We start from the raw sequence: 26,586 nt of genomic DNA on the forward strand, positions 1-26,586 counted from the left end.
ATATATATAGTGAGATTTGTTACCGATTTTAAATTTGAATCTCAATTCAAATTTAAATCATATCTTAAAATTCTAAATCTGAATCCTTTAAATTTATGAATCATATCATAACTCAATTTGAAACAGAATCAGTTAGAATCTCATCCAAATTTAGAAATAGAATAACTAATTATTCTCAAATCTCATTTAATATTCTCAATTATCATACTATTATTATATTCTTGGTGCTAGCAAAAAATATAATAATATTTCATTTGAATTAATATAATTATTTATTTGATCAAATCAAATTAATAATTAAATAATTCTACAGCAAAAATTAGAACACTCGTTAGTGTGTGACCCATAGGTTCAATACTAAGCGGGTAGTAAATTAGTCATACTAAATTTACTAATTAAAGTTGGCGTCTATCAACACTCCTCAACGACCCGATAGTATGAAGTAATATATTTTTACTAAGAACCTTAGAAGAACAAAGTATAATTCCTTCCATCTTTCCAACTCTTGGTTAACCTTTAGAGTATGATTTAATTGTCAAACTCTAACTTGTTACCATTATTATAATGAACTGTGAATGACCTAAGAAACTCATTTCTTCATTCATTCAATCTCCTTGGCCAATATTTTATTCATCTCAGTCATTATAATCAGAGCTCAAACTCTTTACCGAGAGTTGACGGATTCAACTAATCATTAATTCTACAAGTATTTAAATCATACCCAATATCAATTCAACTAGCACCCTAGGGTATTAGATGTCCGGAATCAAAGTATAATAAATACATTGTTAATTACTATGATAGTCGCAGGTCAAAGGAAACTCTATTACTATGTTCATCTTAAGAATATCCTATTGACAAATATACGGTAATTATAACCATTAGAAATTTCCAAAGTGAGTCAGTTCAATGGTCATATCTCTATATGCACCATATATATATATAATTTAATAAATGAGATCTATTAATCTTCATCCAACGAAGGCCATTATATATATATATTGATCTTTCCGGATTATTAATGTCCTTTTTAATAATCCTATGATCAAGAACAATTTAGATTAAATTATAAAAGATTTATCTCTCAATATTATGATCACTATCACAATGATAAATCTATAAATTTAATCAAGGACCTTATTATATTAACATTTTAATATAATAACAATAACAAATTATTTGACACATGATTGATTGGATTGTGGTCATACTCCTTATTCCCAACAAAATTTTTGTTTTTCAATGTTCATCTTTTTTTGTTTCTTTTCAATAAAAAAAGGTATTAACTGAGGTATCAGTAAAAGCCATTGCGAGAAAAAGGTAAAGAAAGTTATCTAGAAAAAGCAAAAACATTATGTCAAAACTCTTTTGTTTGTATTTATGTTTTGTACACATGATCTTGAGGGGATTTCTTTGCTAAGTTGGGTGATGAGCACTTAGTGGTTGAAAGTCTAGGGAGTGAACTAGTCAAATCTAGCTTGGGTAGAAGTTGGAGTTGTCCCAGATAGAATTGAGTTGAATCCTAGAAAAATTGGTGATTGGAATCTTTGTGAAAGATAGTGAAAATTTTATCACTGTTGTAGTGAAGATTAGATGTAGGTCACATTACACATGGTGGTTGAATCAGGATACATGGTTGTGTGATTCTCTCTTCTCTACTCTTCTATTTTCTGTCGATATGAGACAAAACAAAAGCGTCTCTTGATTTGTTTATTTCACAGAAGTCACAACAATCCAAAAGTAAAGAGTTGCTCTATTTCCAATCTTATCGCGAAGAGACAAAATAAAATTATCTTCTGAAATATCAACCTGATAGACTCAGCAGCCAACAAGTTTCAAATCTAGTTCAAAGCTAAAATAAACAAATTTTAAAAGGAGGTCATAGATTTAACCTCCTTTTTCTAGACCATTAACAAACCTTTAAAAGTCAAAGCCTATACTTCTTCTTTTAGATCCGTCTCTGTATGTTTGAACCTAATGAACTATACTAATCACAAGACTAAAACTAGAAATATTTAAATTTTACTAGACAAAAAAGAGTAATTTATAAAAAAAAATACTTATTTTCTTTTGCTTTAAATAAAATAATTATGCCATAATTGTCCCTAATTATGAGTTATGATTTTCATTTGAATTATTTTATATTTAATTTTCTTTTATGGTATCTCCTAATTTGATAAATTAAAGACTAATTTATTACGAATTTAAATTTTATTTAATACAAATTTAAATTTTATTTAAGTGTTTATCGTTAATAAATGAACTAATGGATTTCATATTTGTTTAAATTGGATTAAAAAATAAGCGAAATTTGAAACCGCCAAATCATATGGTGAGAAACTGAGAATTGAGAAACTTGTGAGATAAAATCCAATTAAGGACCCAATCCTACTAACTATGCCCAGTCCAACCCAAACTGAACATAGATCACAGATGTATTTTTTTTTTTTTCTATGAGCAATATATCCACAATAAATTCTATATGCACCCAAATTTTTGGGAGATGCTCAGCCTTCGTCGCGGAGTTGTGGGGCGTGGTGCAGGGACTGAGGATGGCATGTAGAATGGGAATGAAGCGTGTTGTGGTAGAGAGCGACTCTGAGAAAGTAAAAATAAATCATGAAATGATCGTATAAGACACGTTTAGTGAATTACAAAGTTACCAACCAAATTAAGATAAATAAAATTTACATATGCAAGCATGATATTTTCTTTTGTTATTAATGTACATAAGATCATTATTCATTGCTAATGTAAGAGATAAGAGATCGATATTTTCAAAGTACAATCATAATATAAAAGAGTACATGAAATAGGCTTCTAATATCTAAAGTAAAACTTTATATATACTATTTTTATACATTTTTTGCATTGAAATTTACTAGTAAACGAGGACGTAGGGAAAAAAAAAATACAAATATCATTTCTTATTTCTAATGTCTTCAATTTCAAATTATGTATACAGTGGCTGTTTCACTCGTGTAGAGCGAGGAAGGTGAGGGCAAATAAATAATAGTTTCTTGTGCACGAATTAATAATGTGACAAAGATTATGTTATACAAATGCTTTCTTTTTATTATTGGGAATGTGAATCGCGAGGCTAGGAAGAAATTCATACCTGCGACTTCTTCAGCGGCCGGGTTGGACGAGTTGCTCAACTTTTCTATGTCAATTTCTAAATAAATATTTAAGTGTTAATAAGTGAATTTCAATTACGTAATTGATATAAATTTAGTTAAAAAAAAACCAATATTAAGGTACCAATTTCAAGCATTAGTAGCCAATAAGTAATAGCTCAAATGACATAGTTTTCCCATACTCAATTAAGAGGTTGCGGATTCGAGTCTCCTATCTTTGGTAAAAAAAAAAAAATTTCAAGCATTAGTAAGTATCTCTTTTTATCAAATTAATATTGTTTTGGGTATCACACGGTATTTTTTAGTGTGACAGATTAAAATAAAATTGTATGCATGCAGTATTCAAATTTTTAATATTTATTTAAGTAGATCAATAAATTGATTGAATAATGCTAGGAAGACAAAAAAAAGCCAGAACTTATCTTATTTAGCATTTATTAATTGTCGTAACAATTAATGAATGCTAAATAAAGCAAGTTATGATTGTTTTTGGCTGATTTTCTTTGGTTACAGAACATTTCCGAAATTGATTAATAGACCAACCCAAATTATCTTAGAAAATATGGCATGGATACATGCACATACACTAAAGCAAGAATAGTTGTATCATTGTATGTGACGATGATTTAAAGTCAATGGCGGGACCCTAACCTACGTTGCCACAAGATAAACAGTCAAATGCATTATGCATACATACATACATATATACATACATACATACATATAGCGATGATGCAATCCTTCATCATATTTGATTTATTCGTATATACGAAATTTGATTTGAAGAAAAAGAAGCAAGAAATTAAAATCTTACGCGCTCTCCTTTGGAATGGAAATATGGAATTGAATGGAGTGCATGTTATGGCAAAAATTAACCTTATTAATCAAGTGGTGGGTCATGTTACCATATATGTATATGGTGATTCGGAAGCATGGCACATGAGATTGATGAAAAGTGGAAGATGCATGATGGCCCGCATAGCAACAGCACATGGTTAATAAAGTTGAATAATTAAGCATACCATCGCTTCTCTCTTTCTTTTCTGTCCTAGCTAGTTATGCTTATAACTATTACTATATATTACCATATACACGGCCTTTCAACAGAGCTTGAAGTTACTAAATTCATTGAGATTCATATTCAAAGTTTTAAACTATATATATATATATACTAGCACAGACCGATGAGTGCTATATGCTTACAAAAATTCACGTGTTGCCTACCTGTATATACCTCATATATATGTCCGCGCAGGTTTAATGTAATTTATCTTACGATTCTAATTAATCAATAATTGGGTGAATTGCGTTAACCAGCAACATATATCACATTTCTTTTCTTTTGGGTAGAGTCGTATTTTCGAGGTACTATATTAATAAGGAAGGGGGCGGTGATAAATATAATAGAAAATTTGTATTTCTTACTTTATGGGAAGTGTTAAAATATCTATATTCCAGAAAGATTATGTGTATTTTCCATCACATCATACAGCCATTCATTTATTAAAATTTAATAGGTTTGGTGGCAGAAATTGCTACCAACAAACAAATTTTAACCTATACAACAAGTGAAGGAATTTTCGTACGTCAAATTAATGAGAGGTTTTTGTTAGGGAGTTATTTTTTTAAGGCTAATAATTTTTATTTTATGAAAGTAAAATGAGTGATATAATTTAATATTATAATTTTTGATAATTTTTAAAATGATGAAAGATATATAAATTTGAAAATCCGATTTTTGTATTAGTATAAATAGGTAGTATTATTTTTTATATCAAAAAATAAAATATATTTTTTTATTTTTTTTTATGCTTTTATTGTTTTATTATGGTATTAGAATTATGAGAGAGTGGATTCTCTCCGGTGAAAAAAAAATTGGATGGTATTTAGTGTAGGATCTCACCTTTCATTGCTCTCTCCTATTTAATTTTGGTTCCACTTATAGAATTATAGAATTAAAGGTGAGAGATCACACTTTATTCTCTTAAATGTTAAAAAAAATGGGGATAATCCATTCCCGAATTATGATATCCTTTTTAAGAATGATATATAAACTATCATTTTTTCGTTAAAAAATCACTATGTTTCTTTTAATAATAAAAATAATTTCATTTTTGTTACTAATTTGATATTTTCTCACTTCATCAAATAATCCATTTTTTTTGTCTTATCCTTTCAAATTTAATGGACCCAAAATTATTGCAGTTAAAGCTTTAACACGCCAAGTGCCTGTTTTTTGTAGGGTTTCTTCCGCCAGTTCCGTCTACAATTATTAATGCCAAATTAAACACTAAACAGTACCACATCTGAAATTAACACTCTTATCAGGTAATAATTCAAAAATTATCATTGTTAACCCAACATAAAAAATAAAAACACATTTTTGAAATCAACAATTAACGAATAAAATAGTAAGTAAATAAAAATTAAATACTTTAATCATGATTGTAAAAAAAAAATAGCTGATTATTTGTTAGAAAAAAGTTAGTTTGTCATATTTTTTTGTATTTAATTAATAATGATGATGTGAGATACGTACATGTTAGGATTGATAAAACTAGAAAGAATTAAAGAGAGAGATTTGTGTTGCGTTAAAGAGGAGAGGAGGGGGGTAAAAGGGAGGTGACTAGTGTTGGTGAAAAATGGAGAAGGGAAAGAGAGGGCGTGCTTTGTATTTGTCGCACAGTTGAGCACACGAAATATGCATTTTTTATTTTTATTTTTTCATTTTCAGAAAAGTAAGCAATTGGAGGTGGAGTTGGAGTTTGAGTTTGTGAGTTGGTGGTTGGTTGTGTTCCTGATTCCCTCTATAAATATATGAGTCAGCAGCATTTACTCACATGTGACATCCAACACTCTTCACACCTCATCACTCTCTCACTCTCTCTCTCTCTCTCTCTCTCTCTCTTTGGATCCGTTGAGCAGAGATGGCTAAGAATGTGGGCATTCTCGCCATGGACATCTACTTCCCTCCCACCTGCGTTCAACAGGAAGCGTTGGAGGCTCATGATGGTGCCAGTAAAGGCAAATACACCATTGGACTTGGTCAAGATTGCATGGCATTCTGCACCGAGGTTGAAGATGTCATCTCCATGAGGTACTATTTCAGATTTTAGATGCTCAACAACTCTCACTCTCTCTAACTATTGCATCTTCGTTCAGTTTGACAGTTGTTACTTCTCTTCTTGACAAGTATGGGATTGATCCTAAACAAATTGGGCGCCTCGAAGTTGGCAGTGAGACCGTCATAGACAAGAGCAAATCCATCAAGACTTTTCTTATGCAGATTTTTGAGGTATTCTTTCACTCTCTAACCACATCAATATCTTATTTATTCTCATCCTGTGCAATAATCAATTAATTGTTTGAAATGAATAGAAACATGGAAATACTGACATAGAAGGGGTTGATTCAAGTAACGCATGCTATGGAGGAACTGCTGCCTTGTTCAATTGTGTCAACTGGGTGGAGAGCAATTCGTGGGATGGACGCTATGGACTTGTTGTCTGCACTGACAGTGCTGTAAGATCATTTCCTAGTCAAACATACATGTTATATTGTTGGGGGTTTTTCTCTGACATCTGAAATGGTTGTTTCTGTTTTTCAGGTCTATGCCGAAGGACCTGCTCGGCCTACTGGAGGAGCTGCTGCTATTGCCATGCTTGTTGGTCCTGATGCTCCCATTGCATTTGAAAGCAAATTGAGGGCAAGCCACATGTCTCATGCTTATGATTTTTACAAGCCTAATCTTGCTAGTGAATATCCAGTAAGCTTTTTGACTGTACTCTTTTTCATTTTCTGTCACAAGATTTTACCTTTGGGATCATGTAACTTGATAGATAATTTCACTTTGTTTCTTATTATTGTGATAATTAGATTATCCTTAAAAACTCATTAGTGTCTAGATATGTCATTTGACTGAGCATCTAAGGATATCCATTGCAATAATACTCTTAATAATTTCTCTTGTAGGTTGTTGATGGAAAACTTTCTCAAACTTGCTACCTTATGGCTCTTGATTCATGCTATAAACAACTCAGTCACAAGTAAGTGTCTAACTAATTCTATTTCTAGTGGTCTCTTGATTTTCTATGCACAGTATTTGCAATTCTGTTATCAAAATATTAGTAACTAGCAATCACCTAACTCTATTTATCTTCAGATATGAGAAGCTCAATGGGAAGCCATTTTCTCTTTCCGATGCTGAATACTTTGTATTTCACTCACCTTATAACAAGGTAGCTTAGACATCCAACCATTTGTTTCTTATGTTGGCTTTCTTTCTGTATTGCATTGGTATATCTGCGCAATCTATTTGATACCTGTCCTTGACACTTTTCCTTATTAAAACTTTGCTCTTTTGCAGCTTGTACAGAAAAGTTTTGCTCGTTTGTTGTTTGATGACTTCATAAAGGATCCAAGGTTTCCTTTCTCTGTCCCCTAAAAAGGCTTATTTCATTTCCTTTCCCTTAATCTACGAGTGTTCTGAATTTGAATTTGAATATGACTGCAGTTCTGTGGATGAAGCTGCCCAGCAAAAACTGGAACCTTTTGCAAATTTATCCGGTGATGAGAGCTACCAAAGCCGGGATCTCGAAAAGGTACGAGTCTATTTCTAAGAAACAGTAGTCTCATTTTAAGTTTCAATCAATTCATAATTACTTTTCCTGGTAGATTTTGCCTTGTGTTTGAATATATAGGATAGCCAATATGTGAATTACATTTATCGAATCGAAAATTTTCGCTGATGAGAGCATTTATCATTAACTTGCAGGCTTCCCAGCAAGTTGCAAAGCCTCTATTTGATGCCAAGGTGCAACCAACTACTTTGATACCAAAGGAAGTTGGCAACATGTACACCGCATCTATATATGCAGCATTTGCATCCCTTATTCATAACAGATATAGCGTGTTGGTGAGCGAATATTCTAACCTCTCTCAGTCAAATATATACTTCCTTACTACAATGTCTTATGCTCTCTAATAAACTAGTTGAAGATCCGCAGGGCGAATAAAGCTGAAAAATTGTTTTGTAAATAATAAAAATAATTAAGAGTAGAATGATTGTAGTCTAAGCCACCATTACCTTCTTAAAAAGTCAAAGAATTTCATGAATGGGGAGATCGGTTATAAATAAAAGAAAATGGTTTAGAGAAAGAGATAGATACTAACATTGCTCAAAACTTACTGACCAATTAAACTTCATAATTTTCAGGCTGGTAAGAGGGTGATATTATTTTCCTATGGGAGTGGCCTAACCGCCACAATGTTTTCTTTGCAATTACGTGATGCTCAGCATCCATTTAGCTTATCAAACATTGCTGAAGTAATGGATGTTGCTGGAAAATTGAAGTCAAGGCATGAGGTAAGGACCCAGAAACATTTAGTGGGGTTGAAGTTAAAACAGTTCTACTTTCTTCTCTTGCTTGTCACGCTATGCTATGCAATTGAATTTACAACCAAGGAGTACATGTTTGTTATTTATTTATTGTTTCTTTTTACGCAGTTTCTTCCAGAGAAATTCGTGGAAACTCTGAAGCTAAATGAACATAGATATGGTGCTAAGGAGTATGTCACAAGCAAGGACACAAGCCTATTATCTCCAGGGACATTCTATCTCACTGAAGTGGATTCCATGTATCGCAGATTCTATGCAAAGAAAGCTATTGAAAATGGTTTTGCTCCCGCATCGAACGGCGTCATTGCCAATGGTCATTGATATTGAACACATAAAAAGGCCTTTGCACTAAATGGAGAAAGCTAACATCGGTTAGAACAAAAGAAGGGGTATTGTCATTGTTTGCATTACTTTTGTAAGGTAAATGGTTCCTGTCGTGACAAACGTTGAGTCTTGTCAGTTCAATCGTTGTATCCGTTTTAGATGTGTAGTTACCATAAAGTTTAATAATTCTATCTGTTTCCATATTTTTTTCCTCCCTCTCTTTGGTTATTTAAAGTTTAGTGAGACAGAGTATTCTGATTTTTATGAATTCAAAATAATGAACATATATGTAAGTTAACAAAACTCTTCGTCGTTATTGTATTCCTATAATTAATTAGTTATGAAGGTACTCCTGAATATAAACTGATTAATACATTGATATATATTGAAAGCTGAAACACGGGAAGAAAGAAAAAGAAAAAACGAAATCCAGTTGTGCATCTCAATTGAAAGCAGGAAATGTGTGAGAACCAAAGAAGCTATTTGCAGCAGTGATTAATGTCTCTGGTGCATGTTCTTATAAGGAGGCAATGTTAACGATAGAGCTGATCATGTGGCAGATTAAGAGGGCTTAAACAAGAGCAAAAATCAAAGAGAATAGCAAGAACCAGTGAGAAAGAACAGCATCAAGAGAGGTGCGGAAACGAGTAACGATGTGAATAACTAATTCTAGAGTATATACTCAAATAGGTCGGATGTTTTCGCCTACAAAAATTTTTTATTGCATTGAGATTCGGAATTAGCTACAGGCGGCCAGAGTTGGGAAGGATTGGGCGGCAAGGCTCTTTACTCTAGCTCTCCTTGCTCGCTCCTATCTCTCTTATTTAAAATAAGTAAGCAGAGGAAGTGAAGGTTGGAAAATTACATAAGAAAGATTGAGTTGGAGGAATCCATAGGAGGCCCGCCCGTTATGCATTGCATGAAAGAACCTTTCTTTGTATGACTTCTCGGTCGAATGAATACGAAATAGGACATTCCTTGAACTTTATTTTAACTTTATAAAAATAAGACATATAAATTTCTACTTTAGTCAAATATGTTGGTTTCATTTGCACAAATAAATCCTCAAAAGTGTGATAAAATGACTTATATGTCTTAATTTTATAAATTTTAAAGATCTTAATGTAATAAAAAAAATTTTGGAACGAAAACAGTCTGACACAATTTTTTAGGGACCTATTTGTATATATATTCTTAACTCTATTATATTCCAAGAGCAAAAGAATTGTTCCTCTATAGTATATAGCTTAAACTTGCCGTTAATTATGGTTTAGTCGTTGTTTTTAAGTTTTATCTTGGGCTAGTGTGAAGGTAATTGGGTCTGAAACGGGAGTGACTTGAAGTCCTTGAGCAATGTACGGAAATAGCCATGCAAGGACTCAAATACAAAAGTCAATAGGTGTAATGGTGTATAACTAAAATGTGTAACTTGATTTTAGACTTCACCTATGGGTATTTATAGTTAAACCTAAGGCTGGTGTTTTTTTTTTTTTTTGGTCAGATTAGACAGCCCTTAATCCTAGATATTACTCATGTATCATTATTACACACCCACACAACACACTCTCACACACTACATAAATACATTTAAAGGTTCATTTTTCCTTTCATAGGACTTGAACCCGGATGCAACTTCTTGTAAGGCAGTAGATACTGCCACTAGCTCCAAGCCTCGGCTGCAAGGCTGGTGGTTAAGTAGAATGACACCCCTATCCGAGGGCCAGGTCGCGAGGGGAGTTTGTGTGGGATTCTCTACTGCTAGGGCTATGCCGGCTATCCGAGCCTAGGTTGGTTGGAGCATCTTTTGGGCTATTGTTGGGCCTCTTTTCCTTCTGGATGCCATACGCACCTGGTGACGCAAGAGACTTTGGGGCTCCTTTTTGAATCTTGGCAGGAACAATTTAATTGACTCTTAGTGAATCTTGATGAGAAAGAAAAGAGATCTATTATTGAACGTATCAAGTATCAACTAAACCCCGCTTCAGAGAAACAGAGCACGCTAACTGATCCATTGTATCAAGTATAAAGTAACTGGCGACTAATTTATTGATGATGAATCATTGCGAATACAGAATACAAAAAAAGAAGACAAGCAGCCATATTAATGCACACAATGCAAAAACCGAATTGATGAATCAAGGTGCAGCAAGCTTTGCGTTAGGCTGGAAAACATACTTAACAAGTGAGTCCTTAATGGACAAGAGTTGAGGGAACTCTTTTTTCAACTTGGAGGCATCAAGCTCGTTGTTGCTCCTTGGGGCAACAATGACCTTGGCCTGCTCCTCCAATGTGAAGTTCTTCCAAGTGAAGCTCGGATCCACATAGTCCCTGTACATCTCAAGAATCTCGTTGTGGCTCACCACTCCTGGGTTCGTGAAGTTCCATATCCCAGTCAGATTCCTCTTCGCCATCTCTATCGAGATCGGAAGCAGCTCGTCAAGTATCGTCATCGAATTCGGGATGTCAACTACCTTCTCGTAACGTGTTATCTTCGTTATGAAGTTCCGTGGGTTACTCAGATCGGATGAGATTGGCATCCTCACTCTCAACGTGCACACATTCTCGTAGTTCCGCAGCAGATCTTCCACCTACCACGCACACCACAAAGGAAACTCAGAATATTATTTTATTTTGTTATATATTAATTTTGAAAAACACATCTCCAACATTGACGTGTCGATCTGATCTGAAATTGAAAACTGAAACCACAAGACAGAGTCCAACACATTTCAACATGCCATGCGACTTTGGATTGGAGGGATCTAAATGTATACCATGGCTTTGGTCTTGGAGTAGTAGGATCCGATGAAGTTGGGAGTGTCCTCCTCCTTGAAGCCGACGCCGGATCCGAGGGTGTGGATGGAGTCGTACTCGAAGATGCAGCCGGTGGCGTAGTTGATCAGAATGAGGCCCTTCTCGCGGCACACGTCAGCCAGGGTGAGGGTGCCGACCACGTTCGTGCGGATGGTCTCCACCTTGTGAGACTCGCACCAGTCGACGTTGGGCCTGCCGGTCACGCCGGCAGCATTGAAGACGTGGCTGGGGTTGACAGCGGCAATGTCCGCCTCGAGGGAGGAACGGTTCTCTAGGCGGCCAGAGCCGTAGACGAAGGGGATGCTTTGGGCTTCACAGAGCTTGCCCAGGAGGCCACCAATCCAGCCGGTGCGCCCGTAGATCAAGAACTTGAGTTGCTTGTCACCGGCGCAGCCGTTAGCTGGTAAGCCCATTGTGTCGGAATGAAAGAATGGGTGAATAATAATGTATTAATGTGGTTGGCTGCTTCTTCTCTTGCTCTATTTCTGTGGATATTTATATGACACTTGGAGTTGGAGTGGACAATTCCTGTTATTTTCTTTCTAGGACAAGGAGTCGAGGACAGCTGCGACGGTGATTATAAAAACTAAAAAACATTACTATTTTCCTTTTTTATATAAAAAAATTAATTTTAATGCAATAAAAAGAGTTTTATTTTATACAACTCAAGTAATCTTATAAGAGTTTGGAAATTCGTTTAGTGCAGTACACAATTTGGTGACTTACATGAAAATTAAATTTAATATAAAATAAAAAAGTTATCCTCATTTTTAAAGTTTTATGCCTTTTTTTTTTCTTCTGTGTAGTAAAGGTGAAAAAACAAATAATTCTATAGTTAAAATGTTAGGGTCAATGCTCAAAATAGGCCAGCACTTTTAATAAAGCCAAGGCCTCAATAGAGCCTTGAAACTGGTTTTTATTATATCTGTATTGAACAATTTTTTGTTTATTATTTGAATTTGTATAAAATATTAAAAATTATTGTAGAAAAATTAATTTTTTTAGAGAAGAAATTTTTTTGGAGTAAGAAAAATGGTAGGAATGATATAGCAATGATCAGGTGGGAGGTTGTGCAAGCTCCTAAACAGTTTGGTGGATTAAGCGTCAGGGATGCTATGGTGCGTAATACAGCCTTTTTTTTAAGTGGTGGTGACATTTTTGAAGAAGGATTGTCTCTTATGAAAAAAGGTGGTATGCTCTTGTAACAATCTGAATCCTAATATGATGCTGTCAACTCAGGTGTTACCTATTTAAGGGGTCTATGGAAGGATATCTGTCAAATACAGTTCAAGGATCAACAAGTAAGATAGAAGATGATCAATGTGTTGTCTATGGAGATTGGTGATGGAAGAGGAACTCGTTTCTGGGAAGATGTATGATTGCGTGGAGGGCCCCTGAAAATCATTTTCCAAGGCTCTTCTCAGTTTCAAATCAAACAGGATCCATTATAGGGGATTGTGGATTTTGGGACGGGTTAGAGTGGAGATGGAACTTCCAATGGAGGCAAGAGCTATTCCAACGGAAGTTGGACTTAGTGAACCAGATGCATGAAACTTTAAGAGTGGTTAATCTTGCATATAATAGAGAGGATAAAGTTGTGTGGAAATTTGATAAACAATGTGTATTTTCTACTAACTTCTTTGTGCATGCACTGCAGGTGGAAATGCTTTCGGAAGATATAACAAGTTACAGCCTTACTAAGACAGTTTGAAAAGGCCTAATCCTACCAAGAGTTAAATTGTTTGTTTGGTTTGTTTTGATTGGAAGGGTCAATACGAAGGAGAGACTAATGTTTCTTGGCAGGTTTGGTGTTCTTGGCTGTTTTTTGTTGGAAGGCAATGGTCGTGCCCAGGGTCGCTAAAGGAACATTTTCAAAGTTGGACTGAGCTATCAATTAGTAAGCAGGAGCGCAAGCGGTGGATGGTATATTTCTATGCAATTATTTGGAATATTTGGCTAAAAAGGAATAGAAGGATCTTTCAGAATACAGGAAAATGGGTTGATGATGTTATCCATCTGTAAGGAGTGGTTAGGTGTGGATTTCTTTTGTTATTGATGGTAATGCCAAAGACAACAGGAGATATCTATTACTGTTCCTTAAGTAGCTTACTTCCTTTGACTATGGTTTTCTGTTTGTTGTCTCGTTTGCTCCACTTATTGTGTTGAGATATTCCTTTAAAAAAACATTTTTATTAAAATTTATTTAACTAGTAAAAGAAAAATGAGTAATCTCACACTATTAAAAATACTATTGATGACTAATTGATAGTTACAAATCACAAGATCTATTGGCCCTAGCACTCCTCAAAAAGAGAAGCATGTAATTTAGTCTCTAAAAAAAAGTTAACATCTTTAATCATTTAAAAATATAAATATGAATCAAGTTGGTACTTATTATACTAACATACATAATAAGGTAGTTTGGAGAAAAATTAAGTGAAAGAACATGGTCTTAAATGATATAATCTCTTCTTCTCATTTAGAAGTCTTGAGTTTAAATCTCACTCCTAATTTTAAAAGGAAAAAAAAAAGGTAATTTGGATCTCATTGCTAGTACATAACACTGATCGCATTAGTATGAAGTTAACTCATATTTAAATGTTTCAAAAATTAAATTAATTTATCCATAATTTTTTAAAGATTACTAATACATAAATGTCATGTACACATTGTGATATTTTGTCTCTTTAGTTTCTACCACATTGAGAACAAACAAATAGACAACTATTTTATAGAAACTAAAAAATTATTTTGATAGAAATAAACGATTGATCTTCATTCTGAATCCATCAACAATTTAATTCCATCAAGTGTAGTGATAGATAAAGACCATTCTGTATTTCTTGGCTTGCGATAATTATACAGTAATTTAGCTGTCGAACTTCAAAATTCTGAAAATACGTTCCGTGAAACGTGAAGCTGGTGTTTGATGGTTCATATTTCCTGTCACTGCTCCAAAAGTCTTTCATGGTGAATCAAGGAAAGGGAAACCAGTCATGCTCACATGCAAGCGAGATTATTATGGTAGATGGTATGTTTCTGTAACCTGTATATGCCGTGCCTATTCTTGTTCAATAATATCAATGCGAGTTCATTTTCAAAAGGTCTCTATTTCTCATCGCAACTTCGAAAGAATGTACATGTCATATGTGCAAATAAAATAAATAAATAGAAAAATAGTAAAAGGCTTTCGATATTTACATTGACGTATTGACCTTCTGCTTATATATGTTGTTCCGGGGTCAAATTATATACGATCAGATCATTTATGATTTTTTTTACTTAAAAACTTAATGACTTTTTTAATCTTACTATATAATTTTTTTAAGTGTATCATCATACTTTTTGCCTTTCTTTTATTTCAGGGGAAAAAAAACACTCTCAACAAACCTGGAAAACCGTTTGTCAATTTCAGAAAGTAAAAGTTATCTAAACCACGTGCATTTTGGTTATTCTTTCGCTTTGGCTTTCGTACATAAATATTCTCATAAATTACAGTCTGATGTTAGGTAGGGATTATAGATTATTCACATGTTCATGTCTGAAAAAACAATTTAGCGCGCTGAGGAGCCAGGACATCAAGATCCAAGTGATAATGTATTATATTAACTCTTAACTGAAATTAACTGTTTAGTAGAGATCTAAAAAGACCAAAAGTTCGGTTTGAAATTTTCACCCATTAAGTTATCATTTAGAGGCAATGGGTTTATCCCAATAATAAATATACCTGCCAAAATTATCCTCTCTGAGTAAAAATATATTAGAAGAATCAAGTAATAATGCAAGTATTCTGACATGGAAGCAAAGTAACATGGTTCTCAAGTTAACTTTTCCATAGTATAGAATGCAAGGAAGAAATGGATCACCTTTAAGAATTGGATCCACGTTAGTTACAATCATTGTCCTGTATAATGGTGAAACTTTGCTTGTATTGTTACCATTCTCTATCTTTTTTTGTAAATCTCACACTTTTGATTTTCATTGGTTGATAAGATCAGATGGTGAGATTTTCTTGCAATAGTGTGAAGGTGCCGGTAATGTTGCCACCAAGATCAGGGAATGTTTCCCAGCCAGGAAGGGATCCCACATTGCCCTTTGAATCAACATGAACAGGGTACTTCAACAGATGGCTCTTCAATTCGGTTACTTCATCAGCTGCATACTGTCTCCAGTTATGCTCACTCAACGACCTAATCCGTCTCACACATTCAAGGCTCTCCGGATGCTCGAAACATGTTTCCACTCCTCCAATATGCTCCTTCCACAATGACATTCTGTAGCCATGGACCTGGCCTCGGGGTTTAGACCTGTTAGTTGTGCAGGTATGATGAGGCTGATATGCTCCCATTGCTATCTCGGTGTCTCTGGTGCCTTCCATTGATCGCTGGTTTATGTTTGCAGAACCCAGCAACACATACTCATCATCCACGATCATTCCTTTTGAATGAACATAAATCATGAATCTCCTGTTCTTTTTGGTGAGTGCCTGGATTACACAATAACAATGTTATGCTATGACATTTGATCAACAAGACATGACTAATGAGACAGTTGGAGTAGGGAAAAAGAACTAATTACTAACGTACCTGAGGAGTGTTTTCACCGCTAGGATTTCCAATATTTTCATTTTCAGGGATCTCACGATTACCAAGGCAAAAGAAATTCAAATAGTCTTGTGGTTCATACTCATTGTCAAGCCCGGCTTCTTGTAAGGCCTTGTAAATCGTTTCATACATCATTTGCATTGTTTTGAACTGCCAAAAGTCAACATGTATATGAACAAGAAACTCAATTAGTAGCAGTAAGGGTATTACCTTAACATATTGCAATTGACACTTTTTTGAAGTCGTGAAGGAAGCTTACCTGCCAAAACAGAATCCGCTGAGTAGTTGTACCTGTCGGTATACCTTCAGGCCACATAGGAATCACAATATACACACAAAATCTCTCATGGTGTTTGATTTTGTTGGCTATCTTTAGTGCAAGTTCCATTGGAATTAAGTTGTTTGCACCTGCAAAGAAATATGGTGAGTAATTTGTAAAAACTAAAAGGACTTTTTTAAATCCCCTGCTAATAGTATAATTCTAGGGAACAGATCTTTGCTCATTACTCACCAAGGTCTTTGTGAGAATCCCAATTATATGATGATCCAAGAAAATACTGGTTCTCAATATATATGAATTTTTGGGCAGATCTGATTGCCTTGACATATGCAGAATGTATGCTCATGTCTATCATTACATTCTTTCCACACACCAAGTTCTGTGCAATGAAATAATAATCATAATCAGCTCAGGCAGCCTCAAGTTAAAGCTAAATTTTTCAGCATATAAAGAAAGTCACATGCCAAATAATAATATTATTTCTCACCCTTCTTATAGCATCTTTAGGTTCCTTTGGAAATCCTTTGACAGAATTCGAATCAATTGAACGGAAGACCTTAAGTTAGAAGAATGTGGTTACAGTCAGTAGCATGTACACTGATAACGGAGATGTTTCTCAAAGGATGTAATGGAAGAATTCTTTTTCGATCAATTATTAATACCTGAACATGCCAAGTCTCACGGTTATCTTCACCATTAAGGCTAGTAACTTGATCAATCCCAACAATGTCTGCAATTCTATCAACTTTCAGTAATGAATCATCATATGAACTTTTCATCTTCTGGAGTTTGCTCATTTTTATTGCCCTTAACCAACGCTCCTCAAAATTGGTCAGGATGTCATATGCTGCTGGACCATCAATTCTCGAGTGCAAATCATGCCATGGTTCTCTTGGACACCCAGTAACAGGCCCCTGCTTAGTATATAGTACACAAATTGAAAGATGGATAATGCTAATGAACATTAAATATCATTAACTGGAATTGAAAACCAATAAAAATAGAAAGGGATGATATGATATACCTTAAAGTTAGGATTATGAAAGTCATCTTTGTGAGTTGTCTGCAAAGTCCTAAAGAGAGAATGTTCTGGTGTATCATATCTTCCAACACATAAATCAAGTCCTCCTATGAAAGCTACAATCTTTCTTTTGTGATGCCCTGCATCAGCATCCACAATGACAGTCTTTTGGTGATGGGTATAGATAGTCCCAGCTTCCTAAAAAAATAGTAATTAAGAATAAGGCAAGCAAAAAGCTACCACTTCTCATAAATGTATTCGTCATATTACTTTGTACACAAGAAGATGTAAAGAAAAAATATAAATCCGGAATACAAAACTATAAATATTAGTATGTAGTTGGATATATATGAACTGATGAACATATGTCATTTCTGGCTCACCTGTGTTTTAAGCAAACTATGTCCTTTTCCACCAGCTCTTGGGCAGAGAAGCACTCGTACGGAAGAGTGCTTGAAGAAATGGCGAGTGTCCTCATCATGAGTGTCCATTAGTCCAACCTACATATCAGAATAATTTGAAGATAGTGTTAAAGAAACTAGTTACAGTACAAGGTATCATCTGATGGACAAGGTAATCAATTACATTATTCACATCCAAACATAAACTAATTTATTTTATAAATCTTACAAAGTTATCAAATATGTTTGCAACTAGTATGGAAGCTCTCAAATCGTGTATTTCAATGTGGGATTGATGAAACTCAAGACAGCACAAAAATCAAAATGGCTTATGCTCCTATGATACTATTAATATTTTCAGAGTAAATGTTCAAATTAGACTCTAAACATTCTTTTAATCAAATTCATTTGTAAAAGATTTTAAGTTAGTTACGTTAGTCATCCCTCACTAACACCGTTAACAGAAGCTGATCTGACCCGTTAAGATCTATGACAGCACAAAGCTGCCCTTACGTTGTTGGAGTGAAGTTGCAGTGGTTTAAAGATTAAGATTGGAGGTCGCCGGCATGATGAGTGGTGGAAACAGAGGTCGTTGTGGTGGGGTGTCTTTTCACTCACTTGGTAGGTATGGGTCCAACTCGTTTATGCGAAGAAAGAGGAAGAATGAAGACCTAATATGTCATTGTGGGCCGAAGACATTGATCAAGAAATTTGAGAGTTTATAGAATCTTGATAGATTGTTCTATACATGTCCAAGATACCGAGTGAGTTGTTCTTATGAATTCTTTCTTCTTTAATATCCTTACTAGTTGTAGGGGTTTTCAATCATAATAGTTTTTAAAGTTTTGCAAAAAAAGTGTCATTGTAACTTTTTGAAGTGGGTTGATGAAGATGAATATGACGGAAGAAATAGAGATACAGAAACTAATGCACAAATTGAGAACAATCATGATGAGAGGAAAGTAAATATTGTATGGAGAATGAGTAGTCTAGAAGCAAAAGTTAGATTTATAAAAATGCTAATGACTTTTATATTTATGGGGTTGATAATTGTGGTTTTAATTGTAGGATTAGTTTGTATATTTTGTATTTTCAAGTAATAGTGCTATAAAAAATTTAACTTTAATCAGGCATGTAATGTATTATGAACAAGAACGAATTGATATGTCTTATTCTATTCAATTTAACAATGAATTGAGTAACTTATTTTATTAAAAAGTTTATCTATCATGTGCTATAAGGGCATATATTAAGATTACAAAATAAAAAGTTTTTATTAAAAATATAAAAAAATTTAAATTTTCAATGCATTTAAAAACGTTTAAAATTTTTTACTAGTAGTAAGCTTATCATATGTCTTTAGGACACATATTAACTAAATCCTTTATTAAATTTACTTTTAATAAGATTATTCTTTAAATATTGTAACATGCTTAATTGAACTTAAAAATAAGTGTTAAAATTAATACTATATGAAATCAGTTAACACATCACCCAATTTTAATAAATTGCACAAGATTCTAATGATATATAGATAAATTAGATATTTTCATATATTAAAATTGAAACAGCAACATTGTTGATCATAATTGTTTGATCCATATCCAAAAAACTAACCATATTGGTTTATATTACTACCATTATCTTAATCAAAAGGCCTAAACTATAAATTGAATAACTGTCAAAAACAGCTAGGCATGACAAAAAGCTTAAACTAAACAACAGCATAAGCAGCAGCAAACAGAATCACCAATACAAAGCTTAATTGAAGTTTAATTTGTTACCGTTTTCTGACCAAGGAAGCTATTGGAAGTAGGATCATCCCACACAAGGAGCAAAACTCTCACACCTTCCTGTGATTTGGCTTTGAGAAGTTCACCTAAAGTGCAATCCTTTCCATCACCTCTAGTACCTCGAATCAAACTGACATTGTAGTAAACAGACCAACCAACAATATATACCAATCTACGTGCCTCACTTATTGCATCAAATATGTCATCCCAACAACTTTTATGCTTATAATTGGCATCCAAATTGTTAAGGAAACCTTCATGAACATGAGCATCCTGATAGAGTGTAACTCTTCCACCCTTTCTAAGAGGAAAGTAAGTGTCTGGGACCCCTTCATAATTAGGACCAGCACCTACACCATTACCATAAAGGGCAACCTTATCAACATGTGTGTACTGAACTGACAAATTCAACACTGCTCCATGCTTACAAGGTTTTCCGCTAGCATTAAGGATAGGGAAAACGCCTTCAACTTTTGTACCATCGATTAACCTTTCCACTGGGATCCCAACTGCACCTATAATCTGTGACCCCACGAAATCACTGTCCTTGACAACGAAGTGAACCTCTGCAGCATGATGAGCAACAGGGACATTGAAGTGCTGCATCCAAACAGGGTTCTCAGAATTTCTGATGACAAAGGTTCTGGCTATTACAGCACCTGACACAGACACTGTGACATAGGGATCACTGGTGGATAAGTTTTGGGACACGTGGCCTTCTATTTTGCCTCCAAGATTCATAGGGAGCTTGGAAAGCATGCCTCCTAGCTTGTTGCTGAAGGTGTCCATGTTGGGAAGGTTCTTGGCCTCGTGGATCCATATTTCCAAGTTGCCATGTAAGAGGAAAATGGGTAAAGAGCTTGAAGAAGTTGGAAATGGAAGAAATTGGTGGGGTTGTCCGTGATGTGAGCCTCCAAAGGATGGAGTTTCACCGTACACCAAATGAGCCATGATTTGGAGTTGCTAAAATGGCTGGAATTCGAAAGAACGAAGAATGAAGAGGATACAGATATTGCAATGCAAGATCGATGCATATATATATGAGTGTTTGACTTTGATCATCGAGTAAAAGAAAGTCAACTAGAGGCAAGTGGAAACACCAAATGAAAATGCGAATTGGGATCGGAACGGGAGGAGAAACCAACATGATTGAGAAAAAGTCTAGTCTTTCATTACAACGGATTTCAACGTTATTTGTTCGTTTAATTTCTAGACGAATGAGAACAAGTCTGATCTCACGCCTTATTTTTTTTATTATTTAATCATTGTGAAATATTTTATTTTCACAAAAAATGAAGTATAAGGAGTCAATGAAGTATCTATATAATGTGTATAATGGAAATATAAGGATGTTCCATTCAGTAGGATATCAGATGTTTATTATCTCTGGTACTCAGATGGTTATTCTAGATAATATGAGTATATTGTGTTTGAGAAATTAGTAGTATTTTATCCTAAATATTTATTTTTTTAACTCATATTAAGCCAAATAAATAATTCATTGTACACATTGTAAAAATATTTCATTCGCTTCCTAACGGAATTTTTTCACAAATATGAAACAACTCACTTTATCATATTTATAAAAGGGTTTTTTCACAAATATGAAACAACTCACTTTATCATATTTATAAAAGGGAAACGTCGCATTACCGACAAAATTTATGATTTTTTTTAAATTTTAAATATTAAAATTAAATTATAAATTATAATAATATTAAATTAAAATATTAACCTAAAATATTAATTAATATTGATAAAAAAATATTGATCCTAATATTTCTCTTTATAACATATAATATCCTTTTTTTACATTTCTCTTAATTTTAAATTCCTTGAGTCATTGATAAAAATGGCTAATCTTAAATCTGTGTTGAAGTTTCTGGAGAAGGTATAACATCAGTTCTTGAAAAGGTTAATTATTCTAACTAGAATAAGAGCGATGCTCAGAAATCTAAATTAATTATATTATATAATATAAATTTAAAAATATTATATTATTTAGAGATTAATTAAATAATATATAAATTAATATCAAAATTAAAGTTTTGTTTGTACAAAATACTTAAATTTTAAATTTTAAAATTTAAATTTTAATAATATAAAATTAAAATGTTGGTCTAAAAGTATTAGTTAAGGGTTAAGTACGATTTTGGTCCCTAACGTAGAGGTCGAAAACTTATTTTGTTCTTAACCTTTTTTTTTTGCTATAAAATGGTCACCAATATTTCAGTTTGTTTTAAAATCGTCATCTTTTTCAAAATTTTTATTTTTATTACCAAATTATCTTTAATAAAAAATTAAAAAAAACTAAGAAAAAAAAAAAAGAAAACGCATAAAGTAAAGGGGAAAGGGGGAAGGGGTTATGTGAAGGGAGAAAGGGGGAGGGAGGGGGTTCGGGAAGAAGAGAGGGAAGGATCCTCGTCGCCGCCGCTGTCGCCGTTCTTTGCCGCCGCTGCTCTTTGTTGCCGCCGCCGTTCAACAGCACCAGAATCAGTCGCAGTTCCGCCTTCAAATGTCAGGGCCGTCGTTGCTCGTCGTCGTTCGGTGGTTGGATCTCGCCGCTGCTCCTCTGGGCTCGGCGGAGGTGCTCGATAGCGGTGGATTCTGGTTCGAGGCAAGAACAGGGGAAAGGCTTCGGTGGTGAGCTGAGGGAGAAGAGGTCGCGCTGTGACGGTGGCGTTAGGGTAACGCGAAGAGAGAAGAAGAAAAGGTTTGTGGCGCTGCTTCTATTATATTGTTGATTTTTTATTATTGTTGTTTCTGGTTGATTATGCTTCTGATTGATTATATTGTTTCATTGTTATTGTTGTTGTTGTTGTTCTGTTTCTGTTTCTGCTCCTGCTTCTTCTGTTTCTATTTGATTCCATTGTTGATTCATTAGTGATTCATTGTTGTTGTTGTGGTCCTGTTGCTGCTTCTGTTTGATTAATTGTTGTTGTTGCTTCTGGTTCTATTTTTGCTTGTGCTTCTGCTGGTGCTTCTGCATGATTTTGGAGAAGAAAGAGAAGGGAAATTTTGGTCTGAAGAATGGTTTTAAAACAAACCGAAATCTTGGAGACCATTTTGTAGCAAAAAAAGGCCAGAGACAAAAAAAATTTTCGGCCTCTACGTTAGTGACTAAAATCATACTTAATCCTATTAGTTAATATTGATAAAAAAAAATAATTCAACTAAGTATCCTTTAAAAATTGTACAATATTCAACATTTTATTATAATAATTTAAAAAAAATAAAACAAACACATTTAAATAGATTTAGTGTCTTTTTAAAATTAAATACACATCTAAAATACAAACTAAATAAAACTAAAATTTAAAATTTAAAATTTAAAATTTAAATTTTCTATTTCAGTTTTATTATTTTTAATTATTAGCAAATTATCATTTAAATACACTTCAAAAAATATAAATTCAATAAAATTGAAGATTTTAATTCGTCCGTGTGATTATTCGTCCGCACCGCCGTCCTTCTCGATGCTGCCGCGTCATCTCCAGCGCCATTCTTCCGCTTCGCCGTTCCTCTGCAACGCCGTCGTCCGCCTCGCTCGTCCTTGGCATTGCCTTCCTCCTCGCCGCTCAGTCCGCAGCCTCGCTTCATCCTACTCCTCGTCGCATTAGTCCTCATCAGCGTCGCTAATCCTTCTTTGTCGTCGGAAGTGGACCTCAGGTATTTTTAGATGTGTTTAAGAGAAAATGATTCGTAGTTAACCGTATGTATCTGTTTAGTTATTCAATCACATAGATTTTGCATGCCATATACAACATCCTAATTTGCATTGGAGAATGGTTTAGGTAGAAGAACAACATAAAGAATCACAATCCTCAAATTGCTGCCAACACTGTTATATCTGCAATTACGGTCACGACAAGAGTTTAAATTTTTTATTTATGATTTTGAATGTGTTTTAGAAATATTTTGTGTATTACTTCACAATTTTAGATGTGTTATAATTAATTTTTAATGTTTAAATTTAAATTTTAGATTTATTATTTTGGATGTGTTTCAAAAATATTTTCTATATGAGTTAATAATTTTAGACATATTACAATTGAAAAAGAAATTATGGCCACTATAAGAAAGAAATGGAGAACAAGATAGAAGAATAGAAAAAAAAAAAGAAAATCGTGTTACAGAAAAAAGAAACGTAAAAGAAGAAAACAATAACTAACTATGAAGTGGTACGAAGTTAGAGAAATTTTAGTTTTAAAATTTAAATTAATTTTAATTATAAATGTATATCTAAAAAATAAGAATATATTTTAATTAAAAATAATTAAATAATATTAAAAATTGATCAAAGACTAAATTTTATTATACAAATAGTATTTTCTATAAACAAAACATGGATCTCTAATATTTCTCTTTATAAAATTTAACATCCTTTATTACATTTCTCTTAATTGTAAATTCCTCGAGCCCTTGATAAAAACGGCTAGTTTCAAATCTGTTCAAGTTTCATTTTTTTTTTTTTTTAACCAAAGATATGAGACTCGAACTCGCAATCTCTTATATGAGTATGAGGAGACTATGCCATTTGAACTATTACTCATTGGCTAAAATTTCGAATCCGCGACCTCTTAATTGAGTATGAGGAGTCTATGCCATTTGAGTTATAACTCATTGGCTAAAATTTAAAAAGATAGGAGACTCAAACTCGCAACCTCTTAATTGAGTATGAGGAGTTTATGCCATTTGAGCTATTACTCATTGGCTCAAGTTTCTCGAAAAAGTGTAACATCAATTCTTGATGAAATGCTTAATTATTTTAACTAGAATAAGAACGATGTTCAAGGACCTAAATTAAATATATTATATATAACATAAATTTAAAAGTGCTATATTATTTAAGGATTAATCAGATAATATATAAATTAATATTAAAATTAAATATTTGTTTTCAAAATATTCATTTAACAATTTGCACATAAATTATTCAACAAAAAATATAAAGATAAATATACAACGACAACATTTTGTAAAATTGACATTTTTTTTAATATTAGCTTGTGCATGTTTTCTAGTATTTTTATATAACATAAATATTTTTGTATACTTTATCATTTGATATAATCAATTCTAAGCAGATAAGTTTATATTTATTTATTGATGTGAATATTTTCTATAAACGAATTACGTGAAAATATATTCTTTATTTGTTTGCTTAGAAGATAGTATTCTATAATGTAATTTTAAAGTCTTCTTTAAGGAAAAAATAATTGAGAAAGAAAACACAAAAAAGCTATTCTAGTATAAAATTATAAATGAACTTTATTAATTATAATATATTAAAATGTATATTTAGTAAGCGGATTGTCACGGCCTTGGACACACTCCAACGCTACCGTGATGGCACTCGGACTTACTCAACCTCTTGAGCTAAGACCAAGTCAGCCTAACCCTCAATACTTAGCAAGAAAGCTAAGAATACAAGAGAACACAAGAGAAAGGAAGCTTTGGTGGAAGAACACTTTATTGCTCAAGTGTGGTTACAAATGATTCACACACCCAAACTCTAACTCTCATCCCTATTTATAGCCATCCACCTCCTCAATGGATGGTTAGGATTAAATCTAATCAACGGTCCAGATTAATCATCCAGAACCTTCTTTACAAATATCTATCCTACCACAACTCTCTAAATGTTTCTAGATTATTCCATATCACTCTTTATACTTCTATATACATTTACACTCTTCTAGAATACTCTATGACCTTCCAGAGTCTTCTAGAACCTTCTAGGGTATTCCGGGACCTTCTAGGACATTCTAGAACGTTCCGGAACCATCTAGAGTATTCTCAAACACTCCAGAAAACTATTCAAACACTGTTAAATCTAACCTTCTAAAATTTTCCATGACATTCTCCCACACCTAATGCGCAGACGTCCTCGTCGCGTTCTGTTCATGATAGCGCTCTAGGTGTTCTTGAAATTGCCACAGATTTTCGCGAGTTTCCCAGCTAGCTTCAGTTATCGGGAGCCCTTTCCACTTGATCAAGTATTGGATACTTGGTGGTACTCCTCTTTGTCACACGACGCGATTAGCTAGGATCTCTTCGATTTCTTTGTCAAAAGATCTAATCACCACAGGCGGAGCACGACTCGAGTTACCTCTACTCGGTTCGTCTTGGTCCGCATGATATGGTTTAAGCATACTCACATGGAAGACTGGGTGGATCTTCATAGAGGGAGGGAGTTGTACTTTATAAGCAACCTCCCCAACACGTCCAATGATCTCAAATGGTCCTTCGTATTTGCGGATTAAACCCTTATGAACCTTGCGAAAGGCTTTGAATTGTTGTGGAAGAAGTTTGATCATTACCTTGTCTCCCACTTGATAGCTTGCATGCCTCCTCTTCTTATCTGCCCATTTCTTCATCCTCTTGGCAGCTTTGTCGAGGTAAGAACGAGTGACATCTGCTTGTTCTTCCCATGACTTAATCATATGATAAGCTCCAGGGCTCTTCCCTGAGTAAGAGGAAGAAAGAGAGTGAGGCGTAAGCGGCTGTTGTCCAGTCACAATCTCGAACGGACTCTTCCCTGTAGACTCACTCCTTTGCAAATTGTATGAGAACTGAGCAATGTCGAGGAGTTTTGTCCAATCCTTCTGATTAGCGCTCACAAAATGCCTTAAGTAACACTCGAGTAAGGCATTCACTCTCTCAGTCTGCCCATCGGTTTGAGGATGGAAGCTTGTTGAGAAATGAAGCTCCAACCCAAGGAGTTTGAACAACTCTGTCCATAGTCGTCCTGTGAAGCGTGGATCTCGATCACTAATGATGCTCTTAGGCAATCCCCAGTACTTCACCACAT

The 26,586-nt window shown here is 34.0% G+C and overlaps 3 protein-coding genes across 3 annotated transcripts; 1 reads left to right on the forward strand and 2 right to left on the reverse strand.

Annotated features, from left to right (window-relative positions):
* Positions 1-6,055: 6,055 nt before the first annotated feature.
* HMGS (hydroxymethylglutaryl-CoA synthase / HMG-CoA synthase / 3-hydroxy-3-methylglutaryl coenzyme A synthase) lies at positions 6,056-9,162 on the forward strand. Its single transcript, XM_016346501.3, has 11 exons — positions 6,056-6,234; positions 6,300-6,432; positions 6,516-6,659; positions 6,745-6,903; positions 7,110-7,183; positions 7,300-7,375; positions 7,504-7,559; positions 7,651-7,738; positions 7,912-8,052; positions 8,353-8,502; positions 8,644-9,162. Exons 1-11 carry the CDS (start codon positions 6,065-6,067, stop codon positions 8,854-8,856), a joined length of 1,404 nt encoding a protein of 467 aa, XP_016201987.1. The 5' UTR covers positions 6,056-6,064; the 3' UTR covers positions 8,857-9,162.
* Positions 9,163-10,882: 1,720 nt separating this feature from the next.
* Positions 10,883-12,217, reverse strand: NRS/ER (nucleotide-rhamnose synthase/epimerase-reductase). The gene is made up of 2 exons (XM_016346502.3): positions 11,634-12,217; positions 10,883-11,447 (listed from the first exon to the last, which is right to left on the reverse strand). Exons 1-2 carry the CDS (start codon positions 12,084-12,086, stop codon positions 10,995-10,997), a joined length of 906 nt encoding a protein of 301 aa, XP_016201988.1. The 5' UTR covers positions 12,087-12,217; the 3' UTR covers positions 10,883-10,994.
* A 3,268-nt stretch (positions 12,218-15,485) lies between these two features.
* On the reverse strand, positions 15,486-21,061 carry LOC107642976 (phospholipase D gamma 1). The gene is made up of 9 exons (XM_016346503.3): positions 19,764-21,061; positions 17,962-18,078; positions 17,582-17,776; positions 17,220-17,471; positions 17,045-17,113; positions 16,789-16,936; positions 16,537-16,685; positions 16,260-16,427; positions 15,486-16,159 (listed from the first exon to the last, which is right to left on the reverse strand). Exons 1-9 carry the CDS (start codon positions 20,721-20,723, stop codon positions 15,668-15,670), a joined length of 2,550 nt encoding a protein of 849 aa, XP_016201989.1. The 5' UTR covers positions 20,724-21,061; the 3' UTR covers positions 15,486-15,667.
* Between the last annotated feature and the right edge of the window lie 5,525 nt (positions 21,062-26,586).

Source organism: Arachis ipaensis, chromosome B5, assembly GCF_059453495.1.
Source record: "Arachis ipaensis isolate K30076 ecotype BB chromosome B5, ASM5945349v1, whole genome shotgun sequence".
Taxonomy (NCBI): Eukaryota; Viridiplantae; Streptophyta; class Magnoliopsida; order Fabales; family Fabaceae; genus Arachis; species Arachis ipaensis.

What these genes read in the sequence shown, in the direction of transcription:
- NRS/ER (XM_016346502.3), bottom strand. Translation starts at nt 12,086, where the DNA reads ATGGGCTTACCAGCTAACGGCTGCGCCGGTGACAAGCAACTCAAGTTC. An exon ending in ACTCCAAGACCAAAGCCATG is followed by an intron (nt 11,448 to 11,633) that starts GTATACATTTAG and finishes TGTGCGTGGTAG; the next exon opens with GTGGAAGATCTGCTGCGGAA.
- HMGS (XM_016346501.3), top strand. Translation starts at nt 6,065, where the DNA reads ATGGCTAAGAATGTGGGCATTCTCGCCATGGACATCTACTTCCCTCCC. An exon ending in GAAGATGTCATCTCCATGAG is followed by an intron (nt 6,235 to 6,299) that starts GTACTATTTCAG and finishes ATCTTCGTTCAG; the next exon opens with TTTGACAGTTGTTACTTCTC. An exon ending in TTCACTCACCTTATAACAAG is followed by an intron (nt 7,376 to 7,503) that starts GTAGCTTAGACA and finishes GCTCTTTTGCAG; the next exon opens with CTTGTACAGAAAAGTTTTGC.
- LOC107642976 (XM_016346503.3), bottom strand. Translation starts at nt 20,723, where the DNA reads ATGGCTCATTTGGTGTACGGTGAAACTCCATCCTTTGGAGGCTCACAT. An exon ending in CTAAAGATGCTATAAGAAGG is followed by an intron (nt 16,937 to 17,044) that starts GTGAGAAATAAT and finishes TTCATTGCACAG; the next exon opens with AACTTGGTGTGTGGAAAGAA. An exon ending in AGCGGATTCTGTTTTGGCAG is followed by an intron (nt 16,428 to 16,536) that starts GTAAGCTTCCTT and finishes GACTTTTGGCAG; the next exon opens with TTCAAAACAATGCAAATGAT.